This window comes from Aptenodytes patagonicus, chromosome 12 (assembly GCF_965638725.1).
Source record: "Aptenodytes patagonicus chromosome 12, bAptPat1.pri.cur, whole genome shotgun sequence".
Taxonomy (NCBI): domain Eukaryota; kingdom Metazoa; phylum Chordata; class Aves; order Sphenisciformes; family Spheniscidae; genus Aptenodytes; species Aptenodytes patagonicus.
In genome coordinates, this window is record NC_134960.1 from 12788889 (window position 1) to 12806129 (window position 17241).

General features: G+C 40.8%; 1 protein-coding gene across 4 annotated transcripts in view; it reads right to left on the reverse strand.

The window, feature by feature from the left end:
• The window catches only part of CSNK1A1 (casein kinase 1 alpha 1), a 36956-nt gene extending 20223 nt beyond the window's left edge, over window positions 1-16733 (reverse strand). For 2 of the 4 annotated variants that reach the window (XM_076350056.1, XM_076350054.1), the window contains exons 1-4: window positions 16153-16732; window positions 15157-15263; window positions 2466-2592; window positions 598-696 (exon numbers count right to left, since the gene is read on the reverse strand). In XM_076350056.1, coding sequence (XP_076206171.1) covers window positions 598-696; window positions 2466-2592; window positions 15157-15263; window positions 16153-16275 — 456 coding nt within the window. In that variant the 5' untranslated portion in view covers window positions 16276-16732. Of the gene's footprint in view, window positions 1-597; window positions 697-2465; window positions 2593-15156; window positions 15264-16152 lie in introns of all 4 variants that reach the window. The other 2 variants (XM_076350057.1, XM_076350055.1) reach the window with 2 other exon arrangements.
• Window positions 16734-17241: the final 508 nt, after the last annotated feature.

Below are 17241 nucleotides of genomic sequence, written 5' to 3' on the forward strand. Positions count from 1 at the left end.
AACACATTCAGGTACTCTACAACTTAACAGTTTTCCATCAACATATTTGCATAATTTCATTTATTTATACAGACAATTGATCTACATGGTGGCTATTAGTCATATCCACAATTCTGATGGCTGAAGAGTTCTCTTTACCAGTCTGTCACTGCAAGATTTAATGCCCTGATGACAGGTAGGTCAGGAGCTCCCACGTTGGCACGAATTCTTTTCATCCCAGGAAGTCAGCCCCAAAGCCAAAGATAAGATTTGACTTTATCATTGAGGAAAAAAATGCTATTACAACAGTCATCTCGATAATGAAACTCCATCATTGAGAAAAGTAGCCAAGTATTCTCTAGGGTTAGTTTAGAATCTTGTTGCAAGCCTAGAAATCATCTTGCAATCAAGTGCATCCCACAGGGTGGGTCAGAGACCCAAATGTTTATGCCACTGCATCTAGAAGCAGACACTGAGAAATTCAAGTTCTCACAAAGAACCATGGTTTAGCATCCAAAACATCAGTTTTAGCAATGAGTTTTAAAAAGGTTGTGCAGCTTCAATCAAGTAACATAGCCATTCCCTTTGGATCTTTTAAACAAAGAGCATTAGACTAACCTTATTACAGTGACGCCCAATACCCATTAGGAAGTTATCTGGTTTAATGTCTCTGTGTATAAAATTCTTTGTGTGCACATATTCAATTCTACTGATCATCTGTAAAAAAACACAGCAACAACAGAACAGGTAAGACTTCAATGACAGCAATACAATTCACTTAAACCTTCAATGAAAGCATTAATTTTTAATGTTACCTTCCTCTGCAACTTAAGTTTATATCTTTGCTTAATGAAAACCAAGCCTTTTTTTTAATACTGTTCAAATAAATTTATCTTTTTTATACATTAAAGTTCCATAATCTTGGTCAGGAAATGGCAGATTAAATACCTGAAGCTATTTCCCAGACATTCAAGTTCATGTTCTAACTATAGTGTCCTATTAAAGAGCAATTTCTTTTTCTTACTTCAAACAAAGGTTTTCTATACCTACCACAAGACAATTTTAAAGCTCATTCCCTCCCCCTGTCCCAGTTATTCATTCATCATCAAGCATCGCTTTTCCAGGTAATAGTTTTCACGGAGCAAGTAACAACTTGATTGTGGTCCATACTGTCATATCTAGGCTACTGTGATCCAGGAGTAACAGTCAGCAATGAAGACGCAGAGAAACTCTGGCACATCTATATCATCATATACAGTCATGCGATTTCCTGTGCGTGAGATCACAGCACACGCATTTATGTGGCAGAGCTTTCCAGCTACTAAAACACTCTTCACGCAGTCTTTAGTGAGTTGAATTATTACAACATCATACCCTTGACAGCTGTTCTACTGGCCCTAAAAGCCAGTTCCGTGCACTGATATCATACATCCCGTCTATGTTTCCCAGATGACAACTAATTAGTGTTTATCATCCAAAGGAATACTGCATGAAAACCACACAGATTCCCTGGAGATGCTGTAACACCCAGACTAGCTAACTGAGCAGGCAAATGGCGCTCTCAAGCAAGTGCACCACTCACTTAAGGCAGCTGAGAATAGGAACAGCTGACCTTGCCTCCATACAAATGCCGTGAGCTTCCTTGGCCAAGAGCCTGAGATTCTACGAGCATCTGGCTAAGTGACAACTTGGTACTAACATCAATTGTGTAATATTAGATGACATTTAAACTACCATTGAAAATTAAACTCGTGAAACCCTTACCGCCTTTCAAGTAGCTGAAGACAGCACAATCAAGCTATTTATTAAACAGCAAGAAATAAGTATGGCTGGCCATTTCAAATGCTGTACTTTCATGACCAAGTTGAAAAAATATCAATTGCTAGAAAAAGACTTAACAGACCTCAGTTTTAGAGGTCTTGATTAAGTTTGAGGTAGAGCGGCATCTCCACTAACAGCTTTAAGAACTGTCTTTAAGCATCACAACCACCAAAACAGTATTTATTAGTTCATGGTCTGGTACTAGAAGTTACAGGAGGTTGTGAGCGCATAGTGACATTCAGTAAGAACAGACCCATAGACTTGCATGTTGCCCACCTGTCACTACAGCTGGCCAGCACGTAACAGGTTTCCATTGAATCAGATCAACCATAACTGGAGACTGCTTCAGACCTGCTAACACCCCCCCCACGGCTGATATTGGGAGTTAATCCACCCATATTAGTCTCGATACTTTAATAAAGTTGCACTTCTTAGACCTGCAGCATCAAGGAGTTGGTATCTGCGCTGCACTCCCACTACAGGCCTATGTTGATTTTGTATGCCACAGCACACAGAAGCCACCATTACTTCATTCCTATATAGGTCAAGTGTTCACTTAGCTATATACAACACTGCGTAACACATTATTTAACCCACTTAAAAGAACCACGTTGCACAAAATACTTTAGGGTTTTTAACTTCCTCACAGTAAGATTTGTACGTACCTGGTCTGCTAACATAAGTACTGTTTTCATCGTAAACCTGCGAGAACAGAAGTTGAATAGGTCTTCGAGGCTGGGACCAAGAAGATCCATAACTAGAACATTGTAGTCCTTTTCTTGACCATACCACCTGCAACAAAGAGAATTATTCAGCGTTAGCAGGAATCCTAATGCAGCCCAGGATACCATTAGCCCTCTTGGCTGCACGGGCACATTGCTGACTAATGTTCAATCTTTAAAGCTAAGTAAAAACGAAGGCTAGTAGTGTCTTATTTTTCCTGGAAACGAAGTCTGAGGACAAAACAGAATACACAAGTTGGCAAGTGTGTGCGCACACATTTAATTTTCTCTTAAGAGGAAACACTACTACACTTTAGCAGCAACTGAAATACCAAACACCAAAATCAAAATGCAATCAAAGCAGATGCCATTACAGGTCAATATACTGAGGCATGTGTACAGAGTCTGAACTGAAACTCATCTGCAGGACACCTTACAGTCCCATCATTGTTTCCTGTGTTATTTAACTTACAGAAACATCTTTAAATGCTTTAGGCTTTGTTTTCAAGTATGATTTCTCTGCAACAGACCAGCTCATGCAGTTAACTCATATACTACCTCTTTGTTCATTCATCCAAATTTAACAAATGGCAATCAAGTTCTATCGTCCTATTAAGTAGGAGATAAAGGCTCTTTAACAGGTTTTCAAAGTCATAAAGGGAAAAACACTTAAGTGTCATAAAAGCAAAAATACAAATGTAGCAAAGTATCAATTGCAGCCAAACAGACTGCGATATCCACCCTTAAGTGTCTGATATATCAACTCGGGGCAAAAAAGTAAATGTTACCAATGCTGTGAGGACAAGCAGAAGGCCTCCCATGCGTATTTTTCCTTCCAATCCATGTCTAGCATTTCCATCATAGTATTGCTTTACATTATCTGCAACTGTGGGATAGTATTTCACCACCTAAGCTGCCTGAGAAGACCTGGAATCACACCCTTCACTTCTGCAAAACTCAGCTGTGAATTCCCATACTTTAAATGGGCACTGAAAGACAGAACCTGAATATTCTTCTCCACAGTCCTTCTGCACCTTGCAGATACCTACAGTTAAGTGAGAGAGGTGTGTGTAAAAACTGTTTATGAAGCTGTACTGAGTACTAGTACATCACCGTAAAGATTCACCGCCTTATTGATCAGAAGGCTGCGTTTTGCCTTTGCTAGGCACCTAGTCCTTACAACAAGGACCTAGTACCAGCAGTCAGTGGATAAGGCACTGACCAGCTCTCTCCTGGAGGAGTCTTGACGTCTCCAACAACAGCAGTGCAGACAAGATAAACCAAGAATACACCCTATAAGAGCATGCAGATAAAAATTTAAAAAAAAAAATCTCAAGATTCAGCTCAAACACAGTAGTAGCTGGGGCTTAAAGATCTATATAGACATTTTATTTCCTCTTTAGGCAATGACTCCAGGACACTAATGCATAATTGTCTGGAAAATAGTTACCACTGATAAAGCCAACAAATTCCTCGGTACTCATAGGATTCCAAGCTTAGCCAGGGTAGTAAAGTAAAATGTTTACAAAACCGCAAAGAAAAAAATTCTATATTTGGATTTGTTTCAGTAACTGCTGGCCTGTACCTTCCACTGTCAGGATTCTAGTAGAAACCATGCACTTCATAATGCATTGTTATAAATCTGATAGGAGTTATAGAAGAGCTGTGGATCATACTAATTGTTTTACAGGTCAGCCTAGGACCTTTATTCATTCCCTACATCAAGGGGGGATGCAGAAAATATGTATTTTGAAAGAAGTCATTCAAATGAAATGTCAACAAAACAGTTTTCCTCCAACATGTTAGTAATCATATCAATACTGTAAGTACTACTTAATCAGCTTTTGCCTTCTAAAAATTCATTGAATGTACTATGATGTACAAAAAACCCCAAAAACTTACAAGTGACTCAACTAGGAAAGCATACTGCTGGTATTATTTGATAAAGTCTGTAATTTATGAAAAGGTGAATATTCACACTGCAACCTGACACCGAGCCATGAAATGTACACATTTTGAAAAGACCTGCCTAGCTAGGCCCTTGTAAGGAGTGATCAGAAGCTAGTTTCAACTGCAAGAGCAACTAAAAAGAGTATTTAAAAAATGCAATGCAGAGATGAAGAAAGAGTCAAAATGAGATGCTGTTAAGAAAAGTTGTTAACTACAAACCGGCTTCAGTTCAAGAATTACTGACTATGCCTGTAAATCTACTTCTTCGTTCCTATCAAAGTCACCTAAGCAAATGGCTGAGTAGTTTTGACAAGGCTCTATAAACAACTCCATAGGTCACAGTTGAAAACGAAACATTATGGTCATCTAGAGTAATGAAAACCAGAACAAATGACCTGCCTAGTTATTCTGTTATATGAAATTTAGGTTTGTTGTGAAAAAGTCTGAAGAATAATGAGCTGAATTGAAGCATTCTAAGGAGTAAATCAAGATCTAGATAAAATACTATTTTCTTCTAGAAATGGAATTCCAATTCAGATGCTGAGTGTAATTGTTCAGTACAGTAATGGTTCAGTGCCCAGGAGACTGCAGTATAAAGGAAAAGGATCAAAGATCAGTCTTCAGCTGAGCTAAGAAAATTTAGTTACATCATCACAGAAAAAGTGAAGCTGATGAAAAGGAAGCCTACCCTGAGAGCTATACTTTAAAAAGCATTTAGGGATCTCTCTGCTTAGTAAGTGCAGTAATGTTGATTGCACAACCTCCATTTGGCCTACTTCTACCTATGCACAAGAAAATTTTAATCTCCTGACCATTTTCCACTGGTGGAAAGCAGAATCAACTCTGCAAGACAAAGAAATAAGACAGGAGCTCTTAACATTTCATTTTCATGTTTACCTGCCTGTAATTCCTCACAGAAGACTGCCACATCTATTCATTTCACTACTGGCAACCGAAACATCTGCTAGGGTATTGGAGTGCTTTATTTACTTTGCTAACACTGCAAGTAAGTTTTCATTTCCCTTGGAACATTTCCAGGGAAAATGGGATTATGAAGTAAGGCTACATCATGTCCATTCAAAATCTAGTAGCTGCTACTACTGGCAGCTCTGAGTAAAAATGTTAGAAGTCTTGGCTCTTCTTAGGAAACCTTGGATATTATGATACATAAGAGCTTGTCAAGTACTCCTTACTCCCATATTTGCATATCAATGTAAGATGGCATATAAGCACGCATTTTGGATGAGCACAAATTCAGAGCACTTTGGCATGCAAGTTTTAACACTATTGGGCTGAAGTGCAAAACAATATGGCAACAAACTGAGCACAATTATAAAAAAAAAGCTAGCGTCTCAAAGAAAAATCTTCAGAAGTTCTAATACTGCATCAGCAATGAAACTTGGAGTGAACTACTAATATGAAGGAATGATCCATACAAAGCCCTGGGCAACTATTAGATGACTCTAGCATCTTAGAACACAAGTGTCCTGCATGTCTGTTAGAGCTGCATGGATTTTTTTTTTTTTTTTAAGCACACTTGGAAGTAGTCTCTCTCATACTAAAGTTGAGGAAGCAACAGCAGCAATACATTTTAAGCAGGGAGAGTTTTGGAGGGGAGTAGAAAGTGGGAGCAAGAGATTTAACTACTTGACGGTTCCCTTTGGGTGGGTAATGACTCTGAATATAGTTACATACAATGTATTATTTCAAAAAGAAAAGCTAAATTACTAGACTAGGAAAACTCATTATTTCTCTAATTCATTCCCACAGTGCTGTATGTCCCATTAGGACTATTTCCTAAATAGAGAATTTTGATTCTGTAGCACAGGTCCATTTATACCTTACTTATGCCAAAAACCCCCAAAAAGCACAGATTATTTATTCTCAGCTTTCCTGAAGAACAGTAGCAGATGATCTTATTGAAGACTACACAAAACATTAACAGGATAATATTATTATGAAGACCTAAGATTTATCCTTGAACTGGCAGCATAACACTAACATCTGATACAACTAATAAGAACCCTAGTCCATATTCAAGCTATAAGGCGTGCCCAAGCTCACGCATGCATGAAAATGCTTTGTCACTCTCCCTTGCCTCATCTGTTTAAAGCTACAGATTAAATTAAACTACAGATCAGTTAGAATACAATAAATATCCTTTATGAAGCTTTCTGTCAAAGCATGGTTAAAGATTGAACACAGTGACCTTAATTTAACTTCAGTGACTTGTCTAATTTGAAAGACCAAGACTCACCACATCAACAAGTTTTCAAATCATGTGGTTTAGCAGCCTGACATATTGCCCCAGTATACGCACACAGCTGAAGTTTTGTAACATCTTTAATTTCAGTATTTGTAGCTCTATGCTGAACAAGTAAGTCACATGACAGTGGTTTCCAAATCCCATACAGTAAAGCAGGTATGATGCCAGATCACATGACAAGTGAATGTTTACTTGAACTCATGTGGGGTGGTTTTTTTAATTCCCTTAACTAACCTTGAAACAAGCAAATGAAGTGCTGATGCACGTCTAGCACTTAATAGCAAATCCTGTAGTCAGGTCTACCCAAACTTAAAATCCTTTTCTGTTTTCAGAGCTGCATCTTTCAAAAATTGTATGATGTCTTTTTCAGCAACTGCATATTCTGTAAATAATGTTAATGATAGAAGAAATGCTTGAGAAAATGTTTGTTAATAGCTTGTCTTTTTTAACTGAGAAAACATTTCATTTGATTATTATAATATTCTCTTCACATCTAGTGTATCTTCCTTTGAAAGGGTCAAATTGTGGTAGGTCAGCTAGCACAGAGAGGTGGGCAAAGGGCTAACAGAATTCAGACATAGGCTATGAAATTATAGGCCCAGTTTCAGACTACAGTACCACTTACACAATTTTAGTAGACAACCAGCAGTTTCATCCATTACATTGGCACTTGTAATTATAACAACAAGTTAACAAAACTAGCACAATTATCAAAGCTGTGTGAGCTGGTCACATGATGACTAAAAGAAAAGGATTCAGAAGATTCACATTAAAAAAACGTAAATTCAGATCAAGATGAACTAAATTACTGAATAACTGTACAGCTGCTAATCACTGGTAAAGAAACCCCAAATCCCATGCATTCTGAAACCACGAAGGCAGTAAAGGTATTGTCACCATTAGCATAATGGCACATCATTTTGTCTACAGCTTATATACAAAACCAGAACATCAGCTCAGTGTCACAAGAAAGTGTTCCTGCTACCAGAGCAAATATAACAAGACTATTTTGTTCCAGCTTAATAAAAGCTCTTCTCAATCAACACCTGCTTTGCAAGGTAACCTATCCTCCACTAAAGGCTTCTGTCAATTCAATCACCGACTATTCCGGTGGAGGCTGTGGCAACCTGGAATTACAAACAGAACTGCAGAAGGTCATACTTTTTTTTTGTCTCACAAAAGCATCTCCTGGTGCCTCACTGCAAGGAAGTACAATGCTTCTGTGACAAGACGAATAGTTAAACCTCAAACCTTCAGACTTCCAGAAACCTTTGTAGTCACATAAAAAAAAGGGCCGATTTGGACTTCTTTGGCATTACATAAGCTTTTGTCACTTTCATAATTCATAGTATGTGACCCTATGATTACTCTGTGTAGTCCTATGCAATTAGTTTCCCAGCACTTGGGCTTTCAAACACCAAGTGGGAGAGTTCACATGACAAAAATGGAGATTGTCAGAAGAACTAAGGTGGATAAAAAAAGCTATTAAAACAAAAAGTGTACGGTGAACAAGCAAGCTGGAAAGAACTTACTACTAGAATTACCTGAGATCACCTTATCAGCAAGTTTGACAAGTCAGCAGGCACATGAGGGTGAATATGGAAGTCTGGAAGGCCTCATGAACACAAAGGATTCAGACATCCTACAGAAAACCAAATGACACTGAACTGATGAACACTCTGGAACTGTATTCCATTTCTGCAAGCACTAAGTCATTTATACAAAAGTCTCTGAACTAGGCGTTAGTCAGATGTGACTAAAGAGAAAACACAGACCTCCCTATAATCATATAGCTCTAATATCAGGCATCACTGAAAAATAATAAGTAATCCTAATTAGTAAAAGTACAGGTATTCTACACAGAAACTGTGAAGCAATCGGTATCAATGCTAAGGCACTGACATGCAAGCCCTGTCACCAACATTCAGGAAAGGAAATCCAAATCAGAACAGGGACAGAAAAGAGATTTCAAGAAAGATGAGAAGGTGGTGGACCTCTGTAATCATGTATTCAAACAGCTCAGCAAGGCAGCTAGAGTTATGCAACTATTCTTTACAGATACAGGAGGACTGTAATAGGGAGAAGGTTATTAACAAAAAAAAATCAGGGAAGAAATAAATAGGAGCTACTGCCTATGGGTACAAGCATTTATCTTTAGGCACAGAAGTGCTTGCTCTCTCTCCGTCCGACAACAGAATCATGAGCACTGCTGTGCTAGCCTAGAAAGTTTTAACATCGCACCTGACTGATTCACAGAAAGAATAGCATGTTGTCCAAAATAGGTGGTGGATTTGGACCAAAGTGGTCCCTTCTGGTCCCATGTTCTAGACTTCTCAGGACACACATGTCCTGACAAATAAACAATGTTTCAGACAAATTGGGAAGTATATTCTGCCTGTAAAAATATACTAATATGAGATACTGAAGCAACACATGTAAGAAAGGTAATCTATCATCATAAGATTCATGTCTAAATTAACACCTATTTTATATTTCTAGTTTATCTCCCCTGAAGCTGGAAAAGTACTTCTTAACTGTTAGCCAGCTAGGAGTAATATAAATGAACTTAACATAATATGGCATGACTGAAATACTGAAGTGGAATACTTAGCAGATGTCATCTAACATTAGTTGCCATGGTGAGTATGAATTAGGCCACCCAAGTACTAAATAAAGAAACAGCAATGAACACCCTACACTACGAAGTTAGATAGGCTCTATAAATAAATTTCTGTATCATTTTTTGTACGGTTATGGGAGAAATATGAATACATGAAGTATGCCAGTGCAACTCATCTCCTAAGCAATAAGGTCATTTCATCTGCCTACTGTTATGTTGCATACATACTTCCATATAGTTGACTCGCTGTTTTACTAGCTGTTTAATGAGGTGCATTAACACCTGGCAGGAAGTGAGGAGAACCTAAGTCAAGTTTCTTCTGTAAAAGTCAGAAGGTTCAGTTCAGTTGAGAAGGTAAGCCATTAATCCACAGTAGGTACAGGAAACATTGCTGAGAAGAGTGTTTCAGTAGTACCTCTGCTGATTATCTGCTCCAAACAAGAGTAACGCTGAACTGAAACTGCATACTGCTCAGCCAAGGAGAAAAAAAAAAAGAAAAACATCAAAAACGGACAGCTTCATTTGTTTTCAAACTGTGGTCTCTCTTGGATGCTTCTAAGGAGTCCACGAAGACCAATTAAGACAGAAGTTTAGATTGTTATAAAACATTAAATAGATTTTGTTTAAAGACATTCATTCTCTCAGTAGAAAAATTTTAGGTATCAATTTAAGACACTAGCTTTCAATTTTAGAGCTACTACCTGAACTACCATTTAGTTCATCTTCATCTTTCCTCGTATCTACTAGAGTGGTTCTGCCCTTCAGTATGCAGCCTTAAGTAATAACAGAAGGTTAATTCATAAGAGTCTATTGCTAGAACCTTCCTCCTCATTACTTGCAGACCTAGAAGAAAGTATCAGTCTTACCAATGAGAAGACGACAGAACTTTTCAGACTTTATCCAACTACTAGTTTTGGGTTTGAGGTTTTTTTTCTGTTGGGGGGGCTGGTTTTTTGTTTGTGGGTTTGGTGGGTATTTTTCCAGTGGTGGTTTTGGGGGTTTTTGTGCGGGGTTTTTTTTTTTATGCTGCAGGAAGTTATTGGGAAAACAGTTTAAAACGAAGGTGTTTGAGAGGTGTATTTACAGATTTTTAAGCACTGCTTGAAGAGATCAAAGTTTGAAGTGCTCAAGGAAAAATCCGTTGTGAGAACAACCCTAAGATACCCAAACTTGACCACATTTTTCCATTACATGTATTACTTAGTGAAGATGAATATGGGCAGAGTCTGTTATTAATAGATTATCCAACAACATGTCAGTAAGCAAACAGAAGAAAAAAAATTGTAGATGCTTTTATAGATTTTTTTTTTTCCCCAGAAACTTTACAGTATGCTTCACTATTTAGAAGATTGCATAGTGATACATGGGTGGCAATACTGAATTTCTCAACATCAAAATATTTTGCAAGAACTTACTGCATTGAAAAGTTCAGAAATGTAAGGATTTACTTGTTCAGTTTGCAAGAGAATGTTGCAAAAAAAAATCGCTGTCAGTAGCTTTTAGTTTTTAAACTTACACATGACTAAACTTAAATACCACTTTGATTAGCCTCACATGCTGTACACTGTCTTCAGCAATGCCCACACAAGAATACATGCAATATCTGTTTCACATTCACTAGGCTCTCTTCCTGCCCTTAAGTGCAACACTTCTAATACATCACCTATTGCTACAGCTGGTTCCAGCTTTAAGTGTTTTCCATTTGAAACTGATGATAATGAAAACAAGTTATCCCATGATATTGTCAGGAGAAAGATCTGAAGCCCACTTTTCTTTCAGAAGTACATCTGAAAGAGTACCTAAAGGTAACCTTCATAAAGGATACGAACAATAGTTGATAAACACCATAAATGGCAAAAATCAAGAGCGGCCGTCACAGATAATTCGAACAATTGCTTTTGTCAGCAGCGCTTTAACAGAGTTACACTATGAACAAAACAACATACAAAATCAACCAAACACTCTGCCGCATTCCTCCAAGCCAGAACCAAGAATTTGGGAATAAAGGTATAGTCCAAATTAATAGGGTAAGTGCCCAGTTAATAAGATTACAGCTAAAAATGCTTTGCCACTGAAAAAGAGAGGAAAAAGACAGCTGATGGCTAAGAACAATGAGAATAAGCCCAGCAGAATACTGCAGACTTTGCATTGTGTCCTAAAGGCAGATCAGATTGTTAGAATGTTAAGCTTGGTTCAAGAGCCTTTTGTGAAAAATGAAACTAATAATTAACCAAAATTTGTACATCAAGAACAAACCACAGCTTAAAAATCTGTAGAGCATTTAGATAAGGTTTTGTGAAACTCCAGAGACAAGTTCAGAAACTTTGCTACTCTTCCAGGAAACAACAATAAGCAGTGAAGTCAGAGATTTGCAAGTCTAAAAGGGTTTAGAATATTCAGAGAATAAAGACATTCCAATCTCAATTTTTGCTATTTTATGTGCAAACAACATGTTCTTTACAGTGGGAGTATCAAGGCCCCTTGTTCACCCTCCACAACAAGTGAAGGCTCACAGTTGATCCCACAGAAGCAATATTAAAAAACTTTTAACTCCAAAACTGAGATTTTGCTCATTAGCTTTCTTGCAATCAGCCAGAAAGGCCATCAAATCAACCTTAAAGGCTATAAAAAAAAAATTGCTTGGTTCTAGATAATTTAAGACACTCCAGATTGCAAACTTAGTAATGATAAAATAGCATATCACATCTAAAGGGTAGAATTCAGTTTTAAGAACAGGTGCCCAAAATGAATGACCAATCCATACCTCACCTATTATTTCAGCTTTGTGAGTCAAAGAACCACAGCAGACCACTTTAGTAAGGCAAAGCCACATAATACAGCTTTAGGAAGTTGATCTTGGCCACTGCATTACTTCAGTAGATGAAAAATAGAGAACAAGTCCCTCATTCTTAAATGAGGAATGCAAGATTATGTGCCTCTGTTTCCCAGATGTGTAACACTGAGATAAAAATGCTGCTGAGCCCAGCTTATACAGCATGGCAATGGGAAAAGCTTAGAATGATTCCTTAATTTTCTATCAAATACTCTGTTTGTGCTGTTGTTGTTTAAAGGTGTCACATTACAGAAATTTTAACAAATGTATTGAAAGATTTCCCTTCAACTTGATTCATCCTTCTAAACATACTGTGCCAAGAACAGCTTATTCCGACTTGACAGCATACCATTATAAAACAATGGCAGAACGTGTATTACCAATTACACATGCAAAGTGACCTAAGTACAAAGTCATACATTCTCCCAGCTTAGCTGCTGCCAAAAACGCATGTCAGAAAAGCTTGAATTGTCTGAAACAACATGCACAGTAGTTTCACTTTGGTCTTACTCTTTGTAATCACCTATTCAAAGACATATCCTTGTTAAGCACCTCAGTGATATGTCTCATTTGGTAAGCCAAGTCCTCTTGCTTAGATTCAGAGTACCATGGATTCTACTTCTACTAAACACATCACATTTTGATGTTTGCCGCAAGAACTGTGCTGGGTACCCTGCTCAGCTTCCTCTTAAAGAAGATAAACATAAAAATACTATTTTAGATTTCTTCAAGCATCACCAGATGTCATACAGCAAGAAGACAACTAGTAACAGAAGCCTAGTCAAAGAACCTGTCAAGCAGCATCTGGTACATACAAATAGATTTAAAATTAATGCTGCTTTTGAAGACAAAAAAGGTATTTCTGAAAATTTTCTGAAAGACACTTTTCTAGAAAAATACTACAAAGATTAACACTGTGAGAACCTGAAAGTGAAAACTTTGAGACTCACTGACATTATCAAATAGATCACACACCTTTAGCACAATGAGTCTATGAATCAATTTGAGTTGTTTGAGTATTGCCTCAGTTGTCCATTCTTATTCAGATTCTTGTAATCTTGTATTATGGGGGGGGGGGGGGGAGGGGGGAGGTGAGGGAGGAGGAAGGAAGTCTGTATTAAAGAAAGGTTGTAGTTCCCCTGTGGTGGTGAGACTTCTAAACCACAGTCACTGGTTATACAGAAAAAGTCAGATACAAGAACATCAAATACAGAGGAAAGAAAACTTAAAGATGACTGCTGTAATTGAAGCTAGAAGCAAGTTTCTCAACATGCAAGATTACTCCCAGTATTTCAGATTTAAATAAAATGCTGTCACGGGGCATTTTAACCAAATCCAAGAACTTAAACAGTAGTTCACTTCTGTTACACAGAAAAGTTGAAAAATTTGCAACTTCGGCCTCATTATAGCACCAAACGTTCGTTTACTTTTTCAAAACAGTAGTTTAAGAATGCCTGCTTTTCCAGTTTTGTGATGAAACACCTGATACCCGCTTGCTTTGGCTGTTTTCCCAGTAATCCTTGTTTTAGCATGTAACTATACTGTGATAGCTTTCCAAAATGCAATTTCTATTCTTTCAGTTGTGAAATAGAGGCACCCATTTGAAGAAAAGAAGGAAACTCTAGTCTAAAATAAAGACTAAATCTAAATCTATTTTCACATAAGCAACTTTGTTTAAGCTGCAAGTATTCTGCTTAATTCAGGTATGTTTCTTCCATTCCTGCAAAAGGCTATAGTGAATGAGGACAGATGGCCAGGTCTCCTCCGCTATATAGCTCCAGCTTACGTTCAGGACTACAGCCAGTTGTGTTTGGGGGGGGAAGGGGAAGGAGGGGAGCTATTAACCTCAGAAATGCAGGCTTGGTTTAGGTTTTGTTAAAACTAATACATGATCTAGAACATGTCAACATTATGACCTTACAATAGACCCTACAGACCACTATTGATATAGGTGCACATACAGCAAAGTCAGAGAAGGGTTAACAGATTAAATGGAATCCACAGTTTGACCCAATATCCAAATTGAAATCGTTTCTGCAGCTCAAGGAACAAAATTTCTTTATGCCATAGTGCAAGCATAAGAAATACTAACTTTAAAAACAATTATTAACAAAGTTTAAAAAAAGAACAACTTCTTGTACAAAGTCTTTCTGGCGAAAACTGAACTTTCATTTAATCTATTCTGATGCATAGATTCAGTAGGCAGGAACTAACCCAGTATTAACACCTCAATAATCTCATGACAAATAACTCTTCCTAGGGTCTGCTGCACCAGTGATTTTCTTCCAGATCAGGAAATTAAACACTACTGAAAGTTTCAGACAGAATATGAAACAAGGAAGCTGCATAACGAGCAATTGGGAGGGATTAATCTTGGCACTTTAACTGTACGGAAATCCTAGTGACGCGTCTGTTGCGGGTAACTGAAAGGGGCTGCCATTTCATTCCTGGTTGAGGTTCTCTGCAGTCTCAAGCACTGCAGCACATAACTATGAAAGGAAAAGATACATGCCTGAGCACGTCCCTTGTCCCAACACGAGAAGGGGGAGGGTTAATCACGTCCATCCGCCATTTTCTGAGCGGAGGAGGAAGACATGTTGGAACAAAAAAAAAAAAAGCAAGCAACAAAAGAAAGCAGCCATTTCTAGTACCGGCTCCAAACTCTCAACCTCATCAAGAACATTGGCTCTCACCGAAACAGTCTCACACTTTGTTCTAATCACAAGAATCTCTCACAGCTCAGGAACTGCTGAAGATCTCACTTTCAAAGCACAGTATGTACAGATAAGAAAAGACAGTGGGCCGGTGAGGAGGATACCCAACTAGTTGTAGAGCCTAGAATGGAGCATTTTTCCTCCCCATCAGCCCAATCCCTCCCAGATAAATCTCTTTTTAATGGTGCTGTTCTGCCTCACACCAACATCAAAGAAAAGTCACTGTACTGGCATACATGAATGATTCCTACCGTATATGTGGGATGCCAACTCCTCCCTGCAGAATCTTGTATAGTTTGCTTTCATACAGCAGCTGGGGATGTCTAGCCTTCTGAGACTCCAACTTTACAGCAACTTCCTACAGTGAGAGGGAACAAGGAGTCAGAGCAGAGTGTCCACCAAGCACAGCCTTGCCACTGAGGTTTAAGGGGCACAGCACTTCAACATCTCCCACACACCCCTGCTGCAAATGCTTTGAGGTATAATTTTTTTTTAAGATCTTGGTGCTCAACGTCCTGCATTTTGTTGTGTCTTCAAATAAAATCCATATCATGATGATTTGTACATAAATATCCATCCCAGGTCATGAAATTGAGCTGGAGATGTAAAGTCTTCAGATCCATGTAAGTGAGGAAGAACATACGTGGGTGTTTCTTCTTTACAGCTCAGAGCCGTGAGGGGGAGGAAGAAAAAAAAAACAACAAAAAAAACCAAAACAAGAAAAAGAGAGCTGAAGAAACAAGGGATCTTCATTGTTTCTATTACTGTTGATAAAAATGAGATAGCATTCCCCAGTTGAGAGAGAGGGGGATAGATGATTGGCAGGAGAGGGACGACTTTGGCCACTCATAAAAGACAAAGTATGTTTTCCCACAATGGTGGTCTCCTCTCTCTAACACTCGCAAGCAAGCTATGCAACTGCTAGGTGGGGGAGACCATGACCGCACGGCTCTGCTATCGGAAGGGGCACTGCTACCCCCCCGGCGATGAAGGCCCTCAGGCGGTGGAAGCCCCTCAACCCCGGGGTACGCACCTTCACTTCCCCACCCCGCGGAGGGCGGCTTAGCCACCCTGGAGAGACGGGGCCGCCCCGTGCCTCGCAGGCAGCAACACCGGGGGCAAGGGGGGCAAACCCAGGCTTCAGGTCGGCCTCAGGAAGGTTATCGCTGGTCTCCGGTTCACCCCGAAGTGCGGAAGGGACCGCGCCGACAGGCCCAAGGAGGTGAGGGAGTGCGAGCAGCCCTTACCTCCCCGTTGGTGATGTTGATCGCCAAATAGATGTCCCCGAAGGATCCCGACCCAATCTTCCGCACCAGCTTGTATTTGCCTCCGACAATGAACTCGGCCTTGGAGCCGCTGCTACTCGCCATGGTGAGGGGCGGCTGAGGGGCCCCCCCGGCGCTGAGAGGCTCGGGGAGAGAAAGAGGGCTCTACCACCGCCCCAGAGGAGGGGAAAGGGGCAGGGGAGGGAAGAGAGGGGAGGGGAGGGGACGGGACGGGGGGCAGAACAAGGAAGGCTGGTCCCCTCTGCTCAGCTTCAGCCGGGCTCCTCCGGCGGACGCCCCCCTCCGCGGCTCTGTCCCGCTCCCCGGCCGGGCGGCACTCGGCTCTTGGCGCCCTCCAGAAAGACGAGAGGCGGCCACCGAGGTGCTGTGAGAGTAGGGAAGGGGAGAGGGGGGAGGGGAAGGGAAACGCGAAGCCTGCTGGCTCCGCCGGGTCCCGGCCGCCGCCGGTCCCTCACTCGGCCGCTGCCGCCATCTTGTCTCTCAACCGCTGCTATCGCGGACACAAAATGCCCCCAGCCTGCAGCCGCCGCTTCTTCACCGCGCGGGGCACGCTGGGAACGGGGCGGGGCGGCCGGCGCGCATGCGCCAGGGAAAGACCGCCTCCTTCCCGCAGCGCGCCTGCTCGCGGGGCTGCGCGGGCGGGGAAGAGGGCGGGGAGAGGGCGGCACTGCGCTCTCTGCGCATGCGCACGCACCGCCCGCCCTCAAAGCCAATGACCGGCGTCGCTCTTCGCCCACCTCCGGCCCAGGGACTCGAAGCGTGCTAGCTGTGCGCATGTGTGCCACTCGAACCTGAGCCCGGGCGGAAGAGGGGGAGAGAAGCATACGTGCCCTCACCCGCTTCTTAAAGGGGCAGGCGCCCTAGCCCCCCGCCTCGCGGGCCTCGACTGGGCCTGCCCCGGGCGCTGCCCCACTTGGGGCTGGGAGCAGCGGGGATTCAAAGCCGCGAGGCTCCTGCTGAGACTCCCGGGTGTCTGCTCTGCCCACCCACCCCTGCATCCCTCAGGCGGTGGGGTGATCCTCGCTAGCCTGGGCAGCCGGGCGTCTGCCC